The sequence below is a fragment of the Ammospiza nelsoni genome, chromosome 3, assembly GCF_027579445.1.
Source record: "Ammospiza nelsoni isolate bAmmNel1 chromosome 3, bAmmNel1.pri, whole genome shotgun sequence".
In the NCBI taxonomy this organism is placed as follows: Eukaryota; Metazoa; Chordata; class Aves; order Passeriformes; family Passerellidae; genus Ammospiza; species Ammospiza nelsoni.
Genome location: NC_080635.1, coordinates 80462254 through 80485847, shown reverse-complemented (window position 1 = coordinate 80485847; position 23594 = coordinate 80462254). Strand labels below are relative to the sequence as shown.

The window sequence follows — 23594 nt, the reverse complement described above, 5'->3', positions numbered from 1 at the left end:
ATGGCAGACTAATTTATATGGTGACAAAGCAATATAAGCTCTGTAATCGAATCTAGGTTCCCCTCCCAGCTGCACAGTGACAGCTGTGTATAACACAGCCAACATCTCAGCAGATCAGGCCATGCAGTGAAACCAGCTGGTATGAATTAGGAGGACCAGGAATTACTGTTCCCTTGCCACAGAGCAGGAAATCTGCCTACCTGTCTCACGCTATTAGGAATGTAAACCACTGCTGGATTTCCATTTTTGAGAAACCTGCATTACCTTGTTATGGTAAAGGCCAAAGTGCTCCTGACTGGCACCTCCCTTTGCTGCATTTAACCAAAATAATAATTTCTTTCAGAATATTAAGTACCATAAGTTCTAGCTTACATTGTTGAATGTCTAAAGAGAAATTTACATGAACAAGTTACTTTACAACAACCAGTAACCAAAGAAGCTGTTTGTCTATAAACCAGCTATCCAACCAAATGAGGCTCTCTCACATCCACAGTACTTTGAATATGTGAGGCCTTGAAGAAAATCCTGAACATAAGAGCCTAATATGGGATATTTTAAAAGACAATAAAACTACACTCACTATCACACTACAACTCAGCAGAGTACTCTAACAGATAGGATCATGAACTAAGGCTGCCCTGGCTTTGTGCTTTCTGTGTAAAGCAATTTTCCTCTTTGTTTTTTCTACCAGCATTTTTCTCACAGGCTCACATATTTCAGGAACCTATTCAAGCAAGGATTTGCTATTTTACTAAACATTTATGCAGGAATTAACACAGTGGGAACTTAATTTGTTTCTGATCTCTAGGCTACTAGAATAGTAAAACATATGCATACAGTAATAAATGTCTTCCCTGCTTTTGAGAGTGACTGAAAAAGAGAAACAAGTGTTTTTCTATATGGATTCAGATACTCAAGCAAGATATAATCAGGCATTCAAACTTCAAATAATTCTGTATGTGTTTTTAAAATGTATTCTTAACCTAAAACATCATTCATACTGATATTAAAAAAAAAAAAAAAAGTAATTATAAGCACTTAGTTCCTAAGGAAATTTCTCACACAAATTGTTTTCTGTTCAGACATCTTCCATCTACTAGCATTGGCTGTTTCCAAATTACATTTGTCATCTGTCAACACCAAGAAATACTTAAGATTACATATTCTTCTTTTTTCATCATTGCTTAAACACAAAGTATGTCTCAGTGGAGTATCATTTTAATGAGCTTTAGATATTTTAAAAGACTGGCAAAAATTTCCAAGTAAGTCATCTTCTCACCTGAAAATAAAACCATGGTTAGAGAATTCAAATACTGAAATGTTATGATACAACTAGAATTATGGTATATATGCAGGATTACAAAAAAAATCCTCAACAGCAGCATTCTTGTAAAGGCAAAGTAAAATAAATTTTAGAATGGAAACTTACTTGTGCATGTTTTCCACTCCTATTATGATCATGATATAGTAGGAAATTCCACTTTGTATAACAAAATGTAAGGCATACCTAGGGAGAAAAAAGTAAACCCTCATCGTGTTTTCTTTAATGACAATCAACTGCATGCATTTATTGTGAAATTAAAGAGGTTCAAAGTTTAAAGCCACCACTGCTCCCGAAGAAAAATCCCCTTTTATTCTATTTAGGTTTTCTGCTACCCTTCCCTCTGCTGAGAATTTCTCCCTTTAGCACAGCACAGAGAGCAGTAATGAACAATACCTAGACACCTAGCTACAATGTTCCAGCTCAATCAAGAATATTGCAAATGTTGATAATTATTAAAACACAAAGAATATGTCTTATGTCTTCCATTTGGCATTACTTCATGAGTAAATGACTGTAAACAACATGAAAATTTTGTGGTTTCATTTCCATATTCATTTTTCTACCCATTTACAGCAATAGATATTCCAGATAAGGCCAACAATTTCTTAGTATCCACAATATTGTAAGATTTCCCACTCAACAGCAATGGTGACTGTGTCCAGCCAGTCTCTTTGTCTCAGGCTGTCAGTAACTTTTAAAGGGATGGTGGTGATGGTCACAAAAAACACACACAAAAAAGCCCTACACACCAACAAGCCACAGATTTATTTCACAAAGATGCTCTAAGCTCCTCCTGTTTGTTTTCCACAGCTCACCACCACAGCTATCCAACAGCACTGCTTTGGGAGTTGGCTTTGGCCTTTGAAGGAGTCATACTTCAGTAAGCTGAAGAGCATGGCCATCAAAGCAGCGCCAGTGAATGGGGAAAGAGCTGATCTTCAGTAACTTGGGGTTTTTTTCATTCTGGTACCTTAAGTGCCCCAGTACCACACGTACATAGGCTCAAGTGACACAACTCATCTAATTTGGGATTTTTTTTTCCCCCCATGAAAAGCAGCCTAAAAAGCAGCAATTATTTTGTTACAGTGATGCTATTTTCTTTCAGCTTATCACCAACAATTTCCTAATTTCACTCCTCCTCTACTAACAAGGAAATTACTCCAAACAAGAAAACCAGTTCTATCCAACTAAAATCCTTTATCTATACAGGAGGAACCGAGTCAAAACTTGGATTCCAGGTTATTCACTTGGACATGAATTAACCTTGAAAAATCTTAACTTTTTACAGAAGAGCCAGTCTCTACATGCTCTCATGTTTCACTTCTAGTTAGTCTCATTTAGGATAGGATTACCTAAACTTCAAGTTTAATATAGTAATTGACAATTTAAAAAGTATTTATTTCCTTTTCTTATCTGCCAAGCATTAGCAATATGGTGCAGCAAAGACAGGCATTAGTGAAATGACAAAAACTTAAGATGTTTGTTCTTTTACAGAGAAGGAGACTAGGATATCAAAGCCTAAAAGATTGTGGACTGACATGGAGTACCATACCAGGATTACAGTCACTGAAAACATTTCTCTTTCAGAACTGCTAACAATAGTAATATGTTCTTTGATTCAATCATTCAAAGGGATGTATTGAGATACCACAGAGAATAGTGATTTTTAGCTACATACAAAGGGTACATATTCTGGGCCTTTTATGCTATTTGCTATTATGCAAAGGGAATGATTGCTTCTCTTCCTTTCCTCTACCACCCTCACAAGTATTACAAAAGTGACTGAAAACTAACACACTTGAAGATAACATAACTACTACTTAATGTCCTTAAAAGAGTGCGGATTACAAACTACTTCCCACATTTAAATTTGCACGATCTACATTTACTAGTAACACTATATAACAAAACAGTAACAGTTTCCTTCTTGTTATATATGTTCATAAGTCATGTTATAGCAGCACAAACCAAGAGTCACTGAAGATGTTATCAGGGGCTTGTAACCTGTATGCATCCTTGATTTCTTGGCAAGGGAGAACCAAAAAAACCAAAACCCTCAAAAACCTGCTCATATAACATGTACTTAACCAAAAGGAAAAAGCATTGGCAGAAGTATCAATCTTTAAAGAATGTGTACTTTCAACATCTCAAATTATGTTATTTTCATCATTTTAAAACAGTTTTTAGTTCAGTAACTGCAAAATAGAAATTAACCTCTTAAAATAAAACATCTTTTTTTTTTTTTCCAGGGCATATTGCTGGTGAGAAGCTTCCACAAATTTTTATTTATGTCTGTTAGGAGTAGAGGTTGTTTCTTTCCAAAATCTCCCATATCCAAAATGAATATATTAGTAACCCTTTCTAATTACAAGTTATAATTAACGATTTCTGCTTCTAAAGCAATGGAAACAATGTGCTTCTAAGCTTACACAGCTCTCAAAAAAATCGTCACATAGTATCTCCTATTTCCCATATCCTCCTCTTTTTCTGTAGTGTTAAACCTGGAAGTCTGTGAGATCAGATCATTCTCCCAAAGCAGAATACCGTGGCCACATGTTTAAGAAATGGACTGGCATAGTAAGTTTTATATAAAAGTAAATCATGCATGTAAATCTAAAGAATAAAGGTTACTGATCTCTTTTCCCAAAATTTAAAAATAAGATTTATCAATTAATGTTGGGAGAGTTCTGCAACATGCCTACATAGAGACCAACACACTCTGCATGTGTAGAGACAGATGCAACTGCACATTCCCACCTGCACAACACCTTGATTAATCCCCCCCTAGCTCACTAATGCTCTATGATAGCATAAATAAGTCTTTTATACACTTGAAGCCAAGTAAGCACCTTGTTTACAATGCAATTAAATGAAACTGGCACTCAAACCATCTTGGGAAGATGCATGCCATTTAGTAAGCTATATTTTGAAGAAAAAAGATTCACCAAACTAAATGAATACCCTTTTCTAACTTTACTAACATTCTGTCTTGCTACACTGTGAAAGATCAAGATACGCAACCAGCAGTCATACAAAATATGTGTCTGAAAAACAATCACATCTTCCCTCTCTCCAAATCATTAAAGGAAAAAAAGAAACCATGAAACAGGGCATTTTATACTACTAGGAGTGTCACTAGATATGCTTTACAGTTCCAGCAACTCTTCCTTAAAATGCCACATTATATTCAATATTCAGAAAAAGACCTGAGTTATCTCCTGTCATGAGTATTTATAGGGAATTATCCTAGTCACCACATCTGTGCTGTGCCTCAAGAGAATACTTCTCCAGCAAGTTTACAGAAGAAAAAGCTGTGGAAGTTAAACAAACTGCACCTGCTTCATCTTCCCAAAACCATAGGCAGCCAGTATGGTAGTTACCAGTTTACAGATGACCTTTCAAAATTTGTGGATCTCATCAGAATATTTAAGCTGATTTCTGTACATTTGCAGCAGCTAAAAACCCCACAGAATTAGGCAATACGGTTCTTCATAACACAGAAATAAAAACTGACAAGTTCCTGAAAAATGAATTTAAGTGTAACTTACCATCCAAAACAAAAAAGTGCAAGATAAAGGCCCAAGAGTGTTGCAACAACATGTCTTATAAATGGGCTAGTTTTGCTTGAATGAAGGTATGTTCGAAACCAAACAGCCGCAAGCAAGGCAAACAGTTGGCACACTACAAAGTTGACCTGCATAAAAAAAAGAAAAGAAAGAAGAACTCACCCAAGTGTGTATTAAAAATTAACAGCAATATCCACACATTTTCAGCAATTTGCAGAACCTGTAGTTGTGCCATGGCTTTTACCAGAGCATGTCTAAGAGCTGCTCCCATGAGTCCCTCCCAGGCCAAAGCACAAACCAGTGCTCCCCCAAGCAGCTCAGAGGAACAGATGCATCGAACACAAAGCAATATGTGCTTAAATCAAGAAAAGAAAATGACATTTTTTGCTGTAGATTTTCTGAATACCAAACCACTATCCACCATTAAATCACCTCTACCCTCCCAGTAATGTGAAAATCTGAGCTGCAGTTTTATTTTGTTTTTTAAGTGAGTAGGACTCAAAGCTACATATCAGCTCCAAAAATCACTGACAGATCACTTCAGTAGCCTGTGCAGAAGCAGGGCTCAGTGAAGTGCATTTCAGTGCTATGTAATCAGATAAACAGCTTGGTTGCACACTGCATTTTCTTCTTGTACATTCAAGTAGGATAGTTTCGGAAATTCTTCCTCCCTTCAGGCCATTTATTCTTGAAGATAGAAAATTTCTTGTATATTAAATATTTAAAGACATTAGGGCACTGAAAGCAAAAGCAGAATTGAATAAAACTAAATCAGTGAGTAAAAAGAATTGTTCTGACTGTGGCCTGAAAAAAATGTAACAGTAAGTGCACAATAAAGAAAGAAATTCCTCAAATACAGCAACCACTACCAAAAGCTTAAGTTACTTTCTAAATAAAATAATTTGTCCAGCTTTTTGTAACATTTCTCACTTCATAGATTTTATTTTTTACTGACATAGAAAACTGCCTAACAATTTTCCATGTCTAATAGTGGCATCCCAAGTCATCACAGGCAACAGCTTGGGAACCACTGCTTCAGGTTCTAAGCACTTCAATAACAGAAACTTGTACATCCTGCAAGCTTCACTGGTCCTTTGCACAACAGTGTTTTAGACTCTTTGATGGCACTTAGCTGAAATACATACTTAATCTTAACACCACAGGGTACAATGACAATACTATTTTTATGCTCCTGACAGCAAGTCTGATATTGATGTTTGCAGCCACATAGTGCACACTTGCAGTACCATAATTCACCTTGTCCATTCCTTAATCATTTTTCAACCAAGTTTCAGGCCATAATATGTAAGGGTCAGAGTACGCAAACACGGTAATTTTTAAAGTAGCAATTAAAACAACTACAGAACTCTCTTTCTTGTAACAACTGAACCACTCCAAAACCTGTAACACCAAGTTAGAGCATTAAGTGCTAGCAGGGAAAGACTCAAAAGGCAGGGCTGTGCTTTTTAATAGGTACAATTCCCTAAATTAAACTGTTGTTTAAAATGTCACGTACAGTTTTCCATCCATTCTCTTACTACCACATTTCTATTATGCTTTCAACAGTATTTGAAAAATCCTAAATAAATGAGGAGATATTCTTCCAGGGCATAACTTGACCTGTTTTCTCTCCTTTATAAGCAATGATGCAAATGAAACAGAGCGAGGTTTATTACTCAAGATGATTCCATGCATTTAGTGAAAAAGTTTCATACAAAACAGTCAAGTGAACTACTGAAAGGGAAACAAACTGATAATGTTTGAGAAAAGAGAGCAAGAAACAAAAATGAAAACAAAAAAAAATTACTTCAGTACCAACATTTGTATGAATATTTGTTACAGAAATTATGCCATGTAACCCACAAAGCATGTTTCTGACCCAAAGAACTCACATCCTAGACAGACTAGAAGAGGAAGGGAGACAGAGAAGGTTGCACATTCACAGATATGTAGTGAAGCTGAGGTAAAGAGACAGAGGGAAGACATGAGCATGAATACCTGTCCTGAAATGGACACACTTGCATTGCTGGTTTTACTGAATGCCCAGACATTAGTGCTTTGACTGCAATATAGATAATTTACCAACTGGTATCACATGGTGTCCTTCTTTTTCAGATTACTACTAAAAGCAAACTAGCAAGACCCAGGGAAAAAGGAAAGTCATCATCTGGCTCCTACTACTACTGTGAAAATGGTAGAAGTGCTTGGCAGTTCTGACATGTATCACCAACTCTATAGGAGCAGACAATAACAAAACAAAAAACCTTGAATCTCATAATTCAGGATGAGCCTGCAGGTTTAGGAGTAAAATCCTCACACAAAGCACAAAAAGCAAACCTGAGAAAGGATTCAGCAGGTAGGGAGTGAAAAGGTGGTACACCTTTCTTGAGCACTTGCTATTTGTTTAGCTATTTACTCAAATGATCAAATCTGTATCTGAAAAACAGTATCCCATTAATTAAAAAACAATTAAAACCTGATAAGAAAAAAAAACCAAACAAACCAAAGCACCTTCCCCAAGAAGAATATTTTGAGAACAGTAATGAAATGCAGGATAACACACACTCAGATCAACCCCACAAGCCAACTTCCAGGGATGTGAATGTATTATGTCAGTATTTTGAACATGAAACTAAGTGACCCAAGCAGCACAAGCCTTTTCCAAAAGCCTTCCTCACAAATGAATCCAAAACTGACAGTGGGTATTTTTAAAGTGCCCTTCCCAAAAAGGGCACAAACATATACAATACTTGGAAATCCAAGGCATCACCACAATAGTCACACACTACCCGGCATTTCTTCTCTACTCTTACCAATCCCATCCTTATCCTTGTCTCAGTGCACCAAAATGCAGATTACAAGGCACCAAGAGTTCTGCTCAACTTGTAAAGCTCCCAAAGCTTTAAATACATATCTGTAAAACCAAGCTATGCAGCAGTTAAGGTTTGAAAGCCTTGCAACTTGAGTTTTGCCTTTATACATACCTACTTTAGACTATATTCTTCTGCTGCTTTATTCTACTTTCCGCAGCAGTATTTCTGATTCATTCAGCAAATGGACAATTGCCCAGTTTTTGCCCTCATCCTGTGACCCATTAAATGCTTACCATCTGCATTCTACATTGAATATAAGAACTTTACATGTTATGCAGCTCTGTCCATAACATGGTAAGACTACATACAACAAATGTAAACTTTGCAATAATTTCATAAGATCAGTATTCCTATACTAAAGGTGAATGACTGGCACAAAAATTATGAAAGCCCAAAGGGGAAAATAAATGCCTGCTAACTTTGGTTGCTCAATTTCAGACACTCAATGCCTAGTTTTTCTGTCAGTACTTTTAAAAGAACTTTAACTAGAAATGTGTTTTGAAAATATAAATTCAGCTGCTGTTCTGATTATCCAGCATGCCTCTAAATCAGGCCTAAAGTAACTCAAAATACAAGCAAAATTTAAAGTCATCAATCTATTTTTTTCCCTATTTTTTCTCCAGTTCACAAAAACCCTCTGGTTTACTACTGATTTGCCTTCCAAATCAAGGAAGTCATATGGAAGAGTCAGTTTCTTAACACTGCTGGGCAGTGTTAAGAGTCACAGGGGTAATCTTCATCTGACACTTATTCTGACTTTTGAGCACCTGCTATCACAGGTTATATATTCCCTTGCTAAACACTTTGAATACCTGACTACTCACATTTTAAAAGAAAACACAGAATTCCTACAACAAAAATCAAAACTTACCTGTGGCTTTCAGTCCACAGTACTCATTTCTACCACTTGTACTCATTTCCACGTGGAAAGAAGTTTCATCCCTTGCCAATGCTACAGGAAGTATAATGATAAACAGACTCTGTGGGCTCCCCAATTCCACTGGATGCACTTCCAGCTCCAGCATTGAGATAGTTTGTGCATCTCCACAGTGGTTTAATTCAGATCAGAGGGGGCTCCTGAAGCCTCCCAGTTATCTGCACTTCACGTGCTTTGCAAGTGCTGTGCAATGGTGTCTGGACACACAAACCTGATTTCCTTTAAACTAAACTGAACTAGGTATCTGCTCCAAAGGTAACTGAACATAAAGCCCACGGACTAACCTAGGCAAAAGCAGTATTTCCCAAAATTATTAAAGCACCCATGCTGGATTCTCAATGCCAACCACTTCATCCCACAGAAACACTTCTTTCTGTACTGCACTACTTGGTTTAGTAAACAATGCCAAAATTTAATTTTCAGGCTTTTCCTAACTCCATGTCCCATCTTAAGCCATGCTGAGCAGTGTGGAATTGACAGACAGCTTCCTTGTATGCACACACTGAGACAGATGAAGAACTTGCCTTCACATACAGAGCCTGCCTTGAAAGAGTGACCAAAATGACCTGGCTGTCTATAGGGATAGACAATAGGAACAGACAGCAAATGAGCAGGAACAAGGACAGAGCTGGACATCGCCACCTTGAAAGCTTCCACAAAAACCAGGCATTCAACCAAGCAGCGATTTTGTTGGCAAATATTATGTATACAAACTTCAACAACTGGGAATTGTAAACTTATGTACCTTTTGAAAACTTATGTCAAGCTCTTATAACATTGTGAGTATGGGCAAAATACAACTTTCTAAATACCATATGACTTGGTCAGATGTGAGCAGAACACCCACAAAGAACAAAGACAACACGTTCCCTAAAGCTGCACGATGCATTCTTCAAACCTAATTGCAATGTGCCCCCATGAGATCACAAAACCTGTTCCAATAAGAAGCTTCAATTTTATAGAAGAAATTTTTAAAAAAAACCTAATCAAGATCTATTTAAAGCTGAGATTTCATGGAGGGGAAAAAAAATATCTTGCCATAGAATGGCAAGTTTCACCCTGAGCAATTACAATTTAGGACATATATAAGAAAACAAACAGAATTTTTTTATTCCTCCTCACATACAAGATATCAAAAGCTCAGTCAATGAGAATAACACCTCAAAATCTTACAGAGAGAGCAACACATAATGGAAAGTTATGTGCACATAAGAATAAAAAACATACAACTACAATGTAAATTATCACCACTAGTTATTCAGCAATGAATGATGCAAGTGTGTGTTACACATACTAAGCTAATACAGATCCTGCTGTGTGTAGCCTAGCAATTTCAAAATGAAATCCACTATATTGGTTCAAAACTAGTCACACAAGCACTGCAGTTCATAGGCACAACTTATGCCAAATGTAATAGCAAAACATGAACACAAATTCACAGTTTCAATATTTGGAGTAGCTACACAAAATATAAATCCATTATATCATTAACTGCATTAAGTTATCTATGTAAGAAACTCCCCATTTGCATGACCTCTGCAAAAGTAAACAGAAAGTACGTAACTTTTAAAGACGATTATTTTAGTATTTTAAAAGAATAAAATGTAATTTATGCAATGCTTTTGTAAAAATAAAGTTATTGCTAAGGGAAAAGTATTTAAGGAATCAATTCTGAACATAAAGGAAAAAGAACAAGAAAAAGGTCACTGCCACAAGGATTTTCATCATCAAGAGGAAATTCTAGCATAACATTGGATTTGAAGACCTGGAAGTCTCTAACTTTACAACACACACAGCATCTTTAATAAATAGCTAAAGAAATTTAAGTTCACATTAAAACGAAATACAGAAAAGTTTATTTCTTCTACAAAACTAATATATAATATTATATAACATAATAATACATGCAAATTTTATCTACCAGTTCAGATTTTAGGCTAAGCTTCCTCTTCATATCAGCTATATTTTAGTATCAAAAGCCAATTGCTGCAGTCAACTGCAGCAGAATCCTCCAGAATCCTGCTACTTCACAGCACAGAAGGCATTTGCCTCATTCAGAAAAGCAGCCAAAGCAGAGAGGGAATTTTATTGATACAGATAATTCCTAACTGGATGGCACAAGTTAATCATAGAGGCCCACACTGTACAGCCTACTAATAATCCACTGAAAAGCAGTAACACAATGGCACAAAGTTTTGTTTCCCAGCTACAGCAAGGCACTGAGGGACACCCAAAGAACAACACTGACACCAAGCACCTCACAAGAGAAACAGTGGTTGAGCAGGTGAAGCACCAAAGATGACCCAGGAATGTTGCATTTTACTCTTTCTCCCAGCAACCTACACAAACTCTTGGCAAGTTACCTTGTCTTGGTGCATCTCTATTTTCTCATTTTTAACACGTTTTCTCAAATAAGAAGAAAAATAAATATTCAAACCTTTAAAATGCAATGAATGCCCGTGGCCTTAATACAACACTTTGGATAAATTAAAGCTGATGTGAGAGTTCTGTCTGGGGGTTGTGTTTTTCTGTGGATTTTTGTCTGTTTGTTCTTTAGTGCATTTTTTCTAAGTTATTCCTGAAGAAAAACAAGAAGACACTTCTGTTCTTATTGCTGATGAATTAGGCTTTGAAAAAAGATTACCCAGATAGAAGCAGAAGCACTGAAGCCTACCTGATCATGTGCAGAGCCTAAACTAACAAGGTTAAGATGCAAGATGCTTTACAGACAACAGTCAAGAACCTGTGGATACAGCAATTCTGCAGACAGAGATTTAGGAGTACCTCTCTGAGCCACACCATGGTACATTTCCACCCTGGAATTCAGTTTTTCTGAGGTGCAAGATACCAGCATTACTTGTTTCCCTCTATAATAATTTTCAGCTCTCCATTCCACCACAGACCAAGTTATGACCTATGCTTCCTCCTGTATCTGACAGGGCCACTGAGCAAGGTGCACTAAAGCAGCATTCCTCTTCTCCACCTTTAGTTTTTCTTTTCAATATCTATGGCTACTAGAGAAAAAAACACTTTTTAGGAAAAGAAATAGAATATGGACTACAAAACCACTTTAAAATGAGTTCTTGCAAGAGCTAAGAGATCAAGACAGAATAATGCACATACACCTTATGAAGACCTTAAAACCGAGGCTTTGATGTTTTTTCTAAATCTGTAGGGTCACTTTAGCAGTAACATTTTAAACACAAACCTCTTCAAGCATGATGTTTGTTGACACATACTTGTCAAAAATTGCCAAACCTTACCACAATTAATGAAGCATCAGTTCTGCCTTGTTCCTTAAACATCATTATTTTCTTGTTCCTGCTCCAAGTTAAGTCAAAACTATTCCCCTTTCCCACAAAAACAATGAGCTGAGGAATGAAAAACATCTACAAGAGTTCACAAAAAGCTGCTTATAACATACAGGGGAGTTAATGTTTCTCCACAGCAACCAGACGGCAGCATGGATGGATATTCTTCTGTAGAATTTCTAACCTTCTTCAAGTATAAAAACAACTTGTACAATTATCCAATAATTGCTTAATGCCAGACAGCTAAGAACTGAAAAGTGAGAATTACTTACTTGAAACCAATGTCAATTTTCCAACTACTGCCTCAAAGTTTTTGCACTAATATTAAAGGGGAAAAAAAGGAAATAACATTTTCCACACTAAAGCTGAAAAAAGTAATTCTATTACAAGGCTCAAAATCAAACCACTTGGTAATTTTCTTCAATTTATTGGGAAATGTCAGGCAGATGAGTTCAGAGATACTGGCAAGGGTATTTGATACAGTTGACAGATGCTTAAGAGTAGTTCAAAGAACTTTTCTTCTCTGAATGATAAGAAGAAACAAGATTCCTCTTTCAACTGAAAGCATCATACGTCTTGAAAAAAAGCTTTCAAATTTTTTTTTTTATTCAGTTAATACTCTGCCTTACATGATGAAAATATAACTAATTAACACTCCTGCTGTGAAAACTCAACCTTGCTTCATGGGTGAAATGTGAAGAAATAGAGGATAAGCAGCAGTGATTATTTTGAAATCATACCAGCATGGGAGATGTTTGTATTAAGGCACAATGCTCTTTGTAGCAAAGACTGTATTACTGAATGTTTATACAGTGTCCAGTGTGAAGGGACACTTAGATGAAAATTCCAAGCACAGCCCACTAGTATCAGCCTCTTCCTTGAAGTGCATGCTCTAACCATTAGTGTTAGTCAGCATCAACATCACTAGCAAATGCTTTTTGATATTGGACACATACAGTTCATCTTCCCATCAATTTGCTGGCAGATGAAAGGACTTAACATAAGATCCTGAACGTGTTCTTTCCAAGTTGGTTTCATTCCAAAAGATCAAATCCAGTTATGACATAGGTTAGCAATAGTAGTTCTATTTCCAGTACTAACTCCCAGTTTGCAATTTTAAAGTATGCAATACAAGGAGCAAAGCACATCACAAAAAACATGATAGAGGCAATAGTAATCTGGTTTGTGCAATAAATGAGCATCAAATCCAATAAGCTTATTCAAAGAAGGCTTACTTAATCATTACTCAGAATTACTCTATAATAAACTGTATGACTAAAGAGGTAAAATGAAACATCAATGTACATTTTATAGTGAGAACAACCAAAACTAATTCATTAAGGATAGGAAGATATTGGCTGAAGCGTGTTCTCTCTGATAGGCTCTTAAGAATTCACCATTACAGATCATGAGTTGTCAAAAAAAGCTATTTTTTCATGGGAGTACCCAAAATCTAGGATGCAAGTTTGGTTCCAAGGTGAAATCAGACTAAGAATGCTGGCTTGGGTGTTTTTGTTTGTGTGTTTTGCTTTCTTCTCTCTTCAGAAACAATAAGGACCTAAACCACTTGCTTCTGTTAAGCAAAAACTGGTTTGGCCAGTTAAGGATTGCAGATCTCAGACTACCATGGAAAAAGAGTTTACAACATGAGAACACCACAGCCTGGCATTATGTTGGCAAAACACAGCTCCAAACAAAGACCTTCTCAGTTACTGTGCTTTTAAAATCATGGCTTTTTATCACACACTCACAGTGCACATGCACATAATGAGATGAACTCAAAATCTCTACTCTGTCACATGTGTCAGCAGTACACTGACAACAAAATCAGTTGGAAAATAACACAATTTGAAATATTAGAAAGCAGGCATTTTTTATTAAAGTGCTGGACACTTTCAGAGGATATCTTTGCTAATCAAATGTGTGAGTGAAAGTTTACAACAGGGTATTTATTCCCTCATGATCATATATACTCATTACAGTGTACTTCCTAGCCAATACATAAACACTATTTTTCCTAGAACTAATTTGCATGCATCTGTCTCCTATTGGAAGCCCTTTTATGGTCCTAGAAGGTTGTCCAAGGGGGTCTCTGGTGGTCATACTCAATGAGTGCCTCAGTATTACAGGTGACCTTTCCTTGAACTTTTTTTGGGAATGAGCTGTTACTTCTTGAGCTAGAGCTTTGCCAAAAAAACCACTATATTCCTCATTATCTGTTTATCCAATAGTTCCAGCTATGTTTATCATCCTGCGTGCATACTTTTACATTCTTTTATCCTTTTGTTGCTAATTAATCTTTAAGCTCCATCTAGCAATTCCAGGGGAACTGAAAATGTCTATTCTCTGTCATCTATAAATACAGGGTACTCACATGTGTATTTGAATGACAGGCTTTTATTTGAAAGCCCAGAGAACTACTACATTGTCTGAAATTTGATAAAAACTTCACAAGCTACTCACTTTTCTAGGCATTTAAAAATAAAGCAAAATAACCAACATCTATGGAGGTATCTTTCTCAAATGCAACCAGAAACTGACATTTTCTCAATTAAGATCTTACTTCACTACAATTATATTCTCCTGGTATGTAAGAAACTGAAATACATCTTAAAATAAGCAACAGAAATTGAAAGCAAGTCTCTTGTCCGTACAGCAAGCACAATTCTGGTAACAACAACAGTAATTTCAATTAGCAAGCAGAACAAATATGCCCCATCTTCAAAATGCCAGCTTCTCAGTGCTCGCTGTGGGAAGGAAAAAAATAGGAGGGCTTCATTACACCCTCCCTTGAAAGAACTATTATTCAACACAGTCTGTATTCCTCCCTATTATCTTCCTGCTTTTCCCAGTTCAGGAATCATTCCCACAAGATCAGCCAAGCCTCATCTCCAAGTACAACAACAGCAGCCCTTTAAACATCTATAGTATGCAGCAATCCATACAAGCAACGGACACTACTTTGAGATGTTACATCTTTTCAAATTAATCCAGTTTTTAATAATATTTTAGCAAAATTTAGAATTATATTTCTATATTAAAATATTTTATCTGACCTCTTACATTCAATTCCATTACAGAAAATGATTTGCTAATGTATGCTACAGGTAGACCTTCTACAAACCTCAGCCATTACTGAACTTCTAAAATTCTGCAGATTTGTGATGACCTCAAATTCCTTCTAGCTTTTCCACTATGAGGAATAAAACCCAATTCATTTTAGTCTGGGCCTTCAGTCCAATTTTTTAATGCTTAGTCAATTGGGGTTTTATATATGTGTGTGTATTTACATATATGTGTAAGATTGCGAAGAAGCAGTAGAACCAAGAACATTACTCAGCTAAAAAACAGGTCAGAAAGCCTAAGAATGATCTGTACAGGTAGCATTACTATATAGAATATACCACTGCAGTAATACAATCAGTATGCTCAAAAGCCACATTTCAGAATAAGTACACCTTCTGCAGCTTAGGTCACTTTAACTGAAAATAAAAGAAAACACCAAAATCCCAACTACAGAAAATCTATACTATAACCAAAACCAACATAGCTTCTTCACCTTTGGATATATTATTCTAGAATAAAAAGCAGAGCTATGGAAGTTTTCCTTTGCAAAAGATGGCTTAGTTATCAGAATGATCACTTAAAACAAGTAGGCATTACAAGCACTTCTCTAAATTTGCAGAGAAATTTAAATTCTCAAACAGATCTGTTCACTTCAGTGCTAAAAGACTAGCAATGTTGATTCAACTGACATTGAACTTAAAATACTTCCCAAAGGAAAGAGGGAAAATAAAATATCCATACTGAAGAGCTACATCAACTTTCTTGGTAACAAAAATACCATGAAGATGCACACATCAAGCAAACAGGTTTTCACTTGGCTACGTGTAGTTGTTCTCACTTTCCAGGAGAAAATAAAACTCCAGTCTAGACTCCCTAGTTCAAGGGGGACGAGGAAAAAGAAATGAGCACATTACTCAGGAAAAGTGTGCACATTAGTCAAAATAATAAATGTGAAGAAGGTATTCTGTAATCAAGTCTGCAAAGGATGTATCACAGTGCTTCATTAGGTCAACACAGGAACAGGTAAACAAGAGTGAAAAGTCAACAAATGTCAGGATCACCAAATGATAAAGATGACTCATCTACTTCAGTTTTATTTCTTTTTCAGAACTCTTGCTTAAAGTCAGCACAGTACTCAGGAAAAGGCCCACAGAGAAAAAAAGATCTAATAGCTGTGGTACAAGGGATTAACAGCAGAAACCCTTCAGAAACAAAAAGCAACACAGTAGTAACCATGCACTCCAAAAAAAGTGACTCTTGTTACCATCCTTATGCCTTAATCTTTCTTTTCTTTATTAGACTGCTCTTTGAGCACTGCACTATTTCTTTTCAACATCCCAGAACTGCAGTATTTTCATAGCAACTCCTGTACCCCATTTTGGGGTTGTACTGTCTGTCATGAGCACAGATACATGTTCACACACAGCCTCAATGACTTGGGGACAGAATGGGACAAGAATGGGACAATGTGAAAAGAATGGGACAAAACAAAGCAGGTGACTATAAGCTGTTCAGGTAAAGAATATTTAGTTTCAATGTTTACTGTAGAAACCTTAGGTCTAACTACATTTGACTTTTTCCACTACTTTACAAAAAACTGAAGAAAACAGACCCTATGAAAACATGTGAGAGAGCAAAATTCAATGCTGCTTCTGCAAATATTAAAGAATTAAAGCAGCTCTGTAATTTATATTCATGAACCTGAATAACAAGGATTTATTTTCTTCTTGCACTAAATCAATCACTATCACTATATAAATGGCCCATCCTTTCTAACACTGCTACCCAGTGTTTTTCTTTTCCAACTCTTCCTTCAAAATAGTCACTTTCTCTTGACAATTTTTCCTCTTATCCCAACCATTTCATCCTTCTCTTTGTATTTTTCATTGCAGAGTTAACTCTTTACCTAATGTTTATTGAGTAAGTCAACACCTAACCACTAAATAGTAAAACGTGGGAAAGGTGTCACTGTGCAGAACCCTCCTGATGATACATTCCCTCCCTTCCAAGAAGTCAAAGGGAAGTTAAGAAATCACTAAAAGCCTGGCTAGCAAATCCAAACCATTCAAAACATTGCTGAGAACAGCACATAGAGAATGAAGAACAGAACTTTATTTCCAGCTTTTTTTCACCTACTACAGTCTCCATCCATCATCACAGAAGATCATGTTTTGCCATCCACCCTTCATTCTCCTGACTGTTACTAGCAGCACATAAGGAAAGTACAGGGCAAAGTAGGGGTACAATTTGCTTATCTTACCACTCCCTTGCCTTCAGCGTTTGCATTTCACATACCCTTGAATGCTAATTTTACTCACAGCTGTTCCTTATAAATTTCCTGGGTCATATCTGAAAAATCAGTAACAAGCTGCTCTGGGTTCCACAACCAGACCCTTAGACAGGGGTCTAAGAATCAATGTTGAAAGAAGAAAACTTGGGACACTCTTCACTTTATTCATTTTTCTATTTTGATAATGCTTCAGTCAAATGTTAGGCCATCTAAATTCTGGACAGTTACACAGGACAAATATTTTGATATACATTCCATGTTTAAACAAAAAGGTTTTTATCAGACTAAAACATTTCAGCCCTCAGGAGGCTAATTTATGTTGCCTTGGCAGAAAACAAGGGATTATCGTCAACTAAACTGATAAGATAGAAGACATCACCAATGCTCAAAATTTTGTGAAATAACAGCTCTAACTAGGAGACATACTCAGATGCATCCTGCAGGCAAATAAGGCACATAATGCTCCTCAGCAAAATTCCCTACCCCACCTCAAGACTTGCCCTTTCTTCAAACTACAGCTGTGCTCACCTCCAATACATCAAAATAAAGGAAAAATTGCTAAATTGCTTTCTTACATGATATGCATGTAAGAAACAAATATTTCATTGATATATACAAGGAAAAAAAAATTCCTGCCCACTCTCCTTGAGGGCTTAAAGGTGAAACACAGGCTCAATATACACCAGTGCTTTTATGTGGAAGCAAGTGTGTTAAGGGCATGATGAAAGCAACTTGGATACCTCTCTCCACAAGGAAGCCTATGCAGAAAATTATGTAAAGGTACAACAAGCTGGCTTATGATCGTTAAATTAAGCAAGTTTGTGTGGTTTATGCAATTCATGTTTAGCAAGACTTGGATTTTTATGTCTATTCTTAATAAAAAAGTCAGTTTAGATCCTTTGAAGATTGATGGCGCCCACGTAGAAAATTGTATTTATTCCACATAAATGAGCAAACTTTAACAAATAAAACCTAAGACTAGATTGGGAAAAAAAAACAAAAACAAACCAAAAACCAAGAAAATTGTGGAAATAGCACAGAACTTTTTTTCTTCTGTTGAAAATATTTTTACATCCTGGAGTTTAAGTCAAGTGCATAATCATAAGCATGACATTTTTTTCTGTCCACATATCTTCACACATCTACACTGTTAGCACATGGAGCCACATTCTTCCTTTTCTTATCTAGAAGATAATCACTGAAGTTCAGACCCTATTTCAGGATCTCAAGATCAATCTTTTAGACTACTCATATAAAAAGTTGATGTTCACATAATGTTGCAGTCAGTCTCCTATCTCCCCTGTTCAAGTCTTCCTCTGCTACAAATTAGCAACTACTACAACAATTGAAGGGCAGAAATAGCCCCTACAATTTCTGTACATTTTCAGTAAAAAAATTTTGCTCCCTCTGGTGGAAGCAGTGAAAGCAATGATTATTCTCTGAACTCCCCTAACCCCACAGTGACCAAAAAGCCAAAAAGAAAGCTTTGCTCTCCCAGAATCATTGTCAAAGCAAATTTAAATCTTTCCAATTTAATGACAGGTAGGCTGACACATCAAGATAAGTCATTTATCAATAGAAAATCAGCAAGGTAGTGATAGAATCGGAAACAAACCAAAGTCCAACACATTATTTGTTGGGCTTCACCTTAGAGAAAGAAGAAAGAAGCAGAGGCATAAATATTACATGAGAACAGACAGGAAAAATATAAAGTTAGGTGACAGATGTTACTAAAATAAAATAATTCAAATTGCAACCTCAAGGCATTAGGCAACGTGATACTCTTGCAGCCAAGTTTTTATGGTAAACCTTCCCATACTTCTCTTGGGAAGTAGTCCAGGTTGGGAAGGACATGGCTACTTTTATTCCTTCTGTCCCCTGAGAAGGCACAGGGAATATGAAGTACATTAATATTTATTCACTCATTCTTTAACTTTAAGGACCTAAAGTGCCACAGCTGTTAACAGAATGCTTCCTTTCCTGAGCAGCCAATTTACATTCTCCAAGATGTGAACAGAAACAGTTTTTACCAGGCTTTTCACTCCCAAGCAGTGATTTTTTTCTTTCCTACTACAAAATACAGAGAAAGGTACATTTGTACTAGGCACTTGCTGACACCAAGCATCTTCCCTTTCATCAAATGACTGAAAATAACAACAGAAAAACTGGCCCAAGAAGCCTATAAAGAACAGATTAACTTTTCCAAGTAGTGCTTTAGGTTAACTTGGTGCAAGACAAAACAAGAGACAATGCAACGAGTTAACTGCACGATGCCTTGTTGGGAGATACACACAGAAGAAGAAAACAAGTTCTTCTCCATTCCTTTAGCTACCCAGTACTCTAGTTCCAAGAAAAAAATGTCCAGCAAGTTGTTAGAGCAACAAAGCTTTCCTTTTGCAATGCAGCTGGGCACATGGAGAAGACTGCTGTGTCAAATGGCTCTGATGGAGCTCACCCTTCCTATTTTGCACTGACCTCCAACTAGTACATAACCAACACCCTTCTCAAATCTCTGTCTCTAGTCCTGCCAAGCATTAGGTAAAAAAGGAATCAATTTCTCTCGCACAGAGATGTGGATCTGATTGATTAATCTTAAAGATAGCAACTTCACCTTGAACTTAAATTTCTACTGCTATGCACTGCCAAATAGGGAAGGCTCTCGATGCATTTGCTTAAGCACCAGAGAGTAAGGCAACATGGACACATGCTACCTCAATTTGTCTTCCAAGAGTTATATGCCTTAGCAGGATAATTAGATAGTAATGACTTAAATGTAAATCACAATTTAAGGAATATTTTGGATAAAGATTAGTATCTATTTGTGGTCAAAATTGAAACTGAATGGAGAAAAAAACCCCTACTGATCTCCAGCAGTTGAGTGCTGGTATTATACCAGAGTGCCTATTTCAAGCAGCTACTATATTGGTATGACTGTAGTCATAGTACAGATTTGGAGCAAGTAGTAGAAACAATGTACTAACCAAAAACCTTCATTCTTCTATTATTTTTTCAAAGCAGTGCTACATTTTCATTCTGAATATGCTTATAGTATCACCAAATGTCAAGCATAATCTCTGAGCAAACATACCAAAGAGTATCAGAACTTTCTTTTTCTTCCCTGACCTCATTATCTCCTTCCCTCCCTTTGATTTGATTACACTGAACACAAGTCACATTCCTTCTGTATTACAAACTTACTATCAAGATAGAATCTTGAGCTGAGGTTGCAAAAAACTTGGCTTTTTTAAATCAGGTTTTTTATAGATATGTGCTCCTCAGTGCAGCAAAATTTTGAAGCTTTTCAATTCATACCCCAGTCAGAATCAGTGCTCTTCGTACACAACCAGATCTATATTATGTACAGTCTGAAAACAATGTAGGTCTGACTTCCAGCTGCTTCTAACAAACTTTCTAAACTAGCCACCCTCCAGTGTGATTACTCCCAAAAGCTCCAACAGAGCTCAAAGTCTACTTTATAAAAACTTCTTGACTCTACAGGAGCATCTGTTGCAAAACATTCAATACAGGGAAGTTTTCCAGGCTTTGATAAAAAGTAAGTTTATTATCATCAAAATGTTGTACCCACAATTTAAAAACAGTTTTGGCAGTAGTAACACCATGTCATAAACAATTAAATTTGTGACTACTACTATGAGTATAAAATTATACACCCCCAACATCATGCCATAAAAAGACTGTCAACTCTGACGTGTTTTACAATATCCTGTAGATGCTGCACGTTTTATGGAAATAACCACATGGCACCTGGCAAGAGCAGCTCACCACCTGCAGGTAGGAGGCACCAAGGCACGAGGTGCCACCGATCCCAGCCACAGGTATCATTGCAAGGGGTGCACAGTATCTATTCCATGCCAGCAAGCTCAATTTCAACTTGCCTGTTCTACCAGTTTTCTAGAAGGTACTTTTTCATGTATATCCTTAACCATCCTTGCATTCAAACAAGTGGCTGGGGAATGGGGGAAGAAAAAAGAAGAATGTGTAACTCAGTCACTTCCAAAATATTTTCACTAGGCATGCTCCTTCCTCTGTATTGCATTTCCAGTTACTTCTCTCACTCATCAGGTGTATTTTGTAAAAACAAGCCATCAAAGTCTCCCTCTACTGAAGCATAGACTGTTTTCCTTGATGCGTTTCACTCATATGTACATGAATGAAGCATTAAACAAAAATAAAAATTCCTAACATGAAATTTCTTGGCGCTACAAAATTTATATGTATTTATGTATTCCCAAATACATAAATATTCTGTGGATTTCTGAGGTCTAGACCGCTTCCCCCATAAACAAACATTCTGGTCCAGCCTCAGTGATTAAACTAGGCAAACCTCAGTTTCCCAATCTTATTTGGTAATCTACTGATATTTTGTGAAGACACTAGGATTAAAGCCTTCAGGAATTTTTATATCATTTGGACAATAGATACCACCAAAACGCTCTGCCTACAGGCACATAGGAATTCCCAGCAGCATTGTGTGCGGCGCACATTATTTAACACCGCGCGTAAACCCCCCTGGCAGGCGCATCCAGGCGCAGCGCGCTGCTTTGCATTTGCAATTATTACCCAACCTTTGCATCCCTCGAACCGATCCCGGCCCCACTCCCAGCTGCGGATCCACATCTGGGGCTGACGATGCCAACAAGTTGGGGCGAGACAGGGCCGGGCCGGGCAGGGCTGGATGCGGGCGGGATGCTGGACCAGCCGGGGCGGGCGCACCTGCCCGCCAAGCGCGGCCGCCGCCCCGGCGCCCCCCCGCCCGCGGGTGCGGAGAGGAGCCGCGGCCGCCCCGCGCTCCGGGCGCCGCCCGGCCGGCCCGGCCCCGCCGATGGATGGAGGGGCCGCGGGGGGCAGGGGCGAGGCAGCACAGCACGGCGCGGAGCGGGGGCGCGGTGCGGTCCCTCCCCGGCGATCCCGCGGGAGCGGCGGCGGGGCGGGCGCCTCCCCATCCTCACCTGGTCGACGGGCAGGCGCACGGCGTTGCTGAGGGGCTGCAGCAGCGTGGAGCCCGTGGTGCTGGTGGCCATGGCGAGGCCGGGGCGCCGCTCCCCACCCGGGCTCCCGCGGCGGCGGCAACAACAGCGGCGCGAACGGCCCCAGCCCCGCACGGCGCCGTGACAACAAGGGGCGGGCGCGGCCCCGCCGATGACTGGCAGCGCCGCCGGCCAATCGCTGCGCGGCGCCGCCGCGGAGTGACGGGCGGGCTCGCCCAATCCCCGCCCCCCAGCGGGCTGGGCGGGACGAGGCGGTGCCGCGGCCGCCGCTCCGCGCTGAGGGTGGGAGGCCGCTGCGCGCACCGCGCAGGTACCGCGCAGGGCCCGGCGCTGTCTCACCCGGTCCCAGCCTGCGCTAGGGGACATTCTGCTGGGACCTTCTTCGCAGGACGAGCTTTTAGACATTGGAATGGGCTGCCCAGGGCGGTGGAGTCGCCGTCCCTGGAGGTGTTTAAGGAAAGACCGCTCAGTGCTGGTCTAGTTCACTTAGTGGCGTTCGCTCGTAGGCTGGACCCGATGGTCTCGGTGTCTCTTCCTGCCTGACTCTGTGATTCCCAGCGCTGACCTGCGCCCAGGTGCGCGGGGTGAGCGCTGAGGGCGCGGGTGGGTGATGGATGCGAGCACCTCATGGGAAGCGACACTTCCCTGCGCGGGGCGGGCACAGAGGGACAGCCGGACAGGGACAGCCCGACAGGGAGCGCGGTGCTGGCGGGGTCGGTGGCCCAGGTGGCCCCTGAGGAGGTGTCTGTCGCTGGGGGTAGCCCAGACCCTGTGGGTGCAGATAACTGTTGAGGTAATGAAAAGCTCAGCCCGTCTGGCTCCCAGCCATGGATCGCCCTTTCTCCCACACGGGCCCACGGGCCGCCAGCAGCGGCGTACACAGAGTGGGATGAGCGACGGATACACAATGGGCATGAGGGTGGCCTGGAGCCCTGCAGAAGTGGCACAAAAAATGGGTAAAGAAATCCTGTTTGTAAAGCCACCCATGAACTTAAGGAAGTCTGTCTATCATGCTGTAAGATACAGTTTTTAGTTTATTATTGGCCTATTTCTTAAATAGAGAACCGTGAAATGATAAAAGCACCAGTTCTTCAGTGGGTTCAATCTAGCAGTGCTGTTTCCTTAAAGAAAGCAAGAAGTGATGTGATGGCCATAGTAGTGAATTGTGCACAGCAAACTCTTCCACCTGTCCAGTCAGCATTACTCAGTGTGAAACAA

General features: G+C 38.8%; 1 protein-coding gene across 2 annotated transcripts in view; it reads right to left on the bottom strand.

Annotated features, from left to right (window-relative positions):
* The window catches only part of MBOAT2 (membrane bound O-acyltransferase domain containing 2), a 92834-nt gene extending 70347 nt beyond the window's left edge, over positions 1-22487 (bottom strand). For both annotated transcript variants that reach the window (XM_059467865.1, XM_059467866.1), the window contains exons 1-3: positions 22338-22487; positions 4873-5018; positions 1430-1507 (exon numbers count right to left, since the gene is read on the bottom strand). In XM_059467865.1, the coding sequence (XP_059323848.1) occupies positions 1430-1507; positions 4873-5018; positions 22338-22409 (296 nt within the window). In that variant the 5' untranslated portion in view covers positions 22410-22487. The remainder of the gene's footprint in view (positions 1-1429; positions 1508-4872; positions 5019-22337) is intronic.
* Between the last annotated feature and the right edge of the window lie 1107 nt (positions 22488-23594).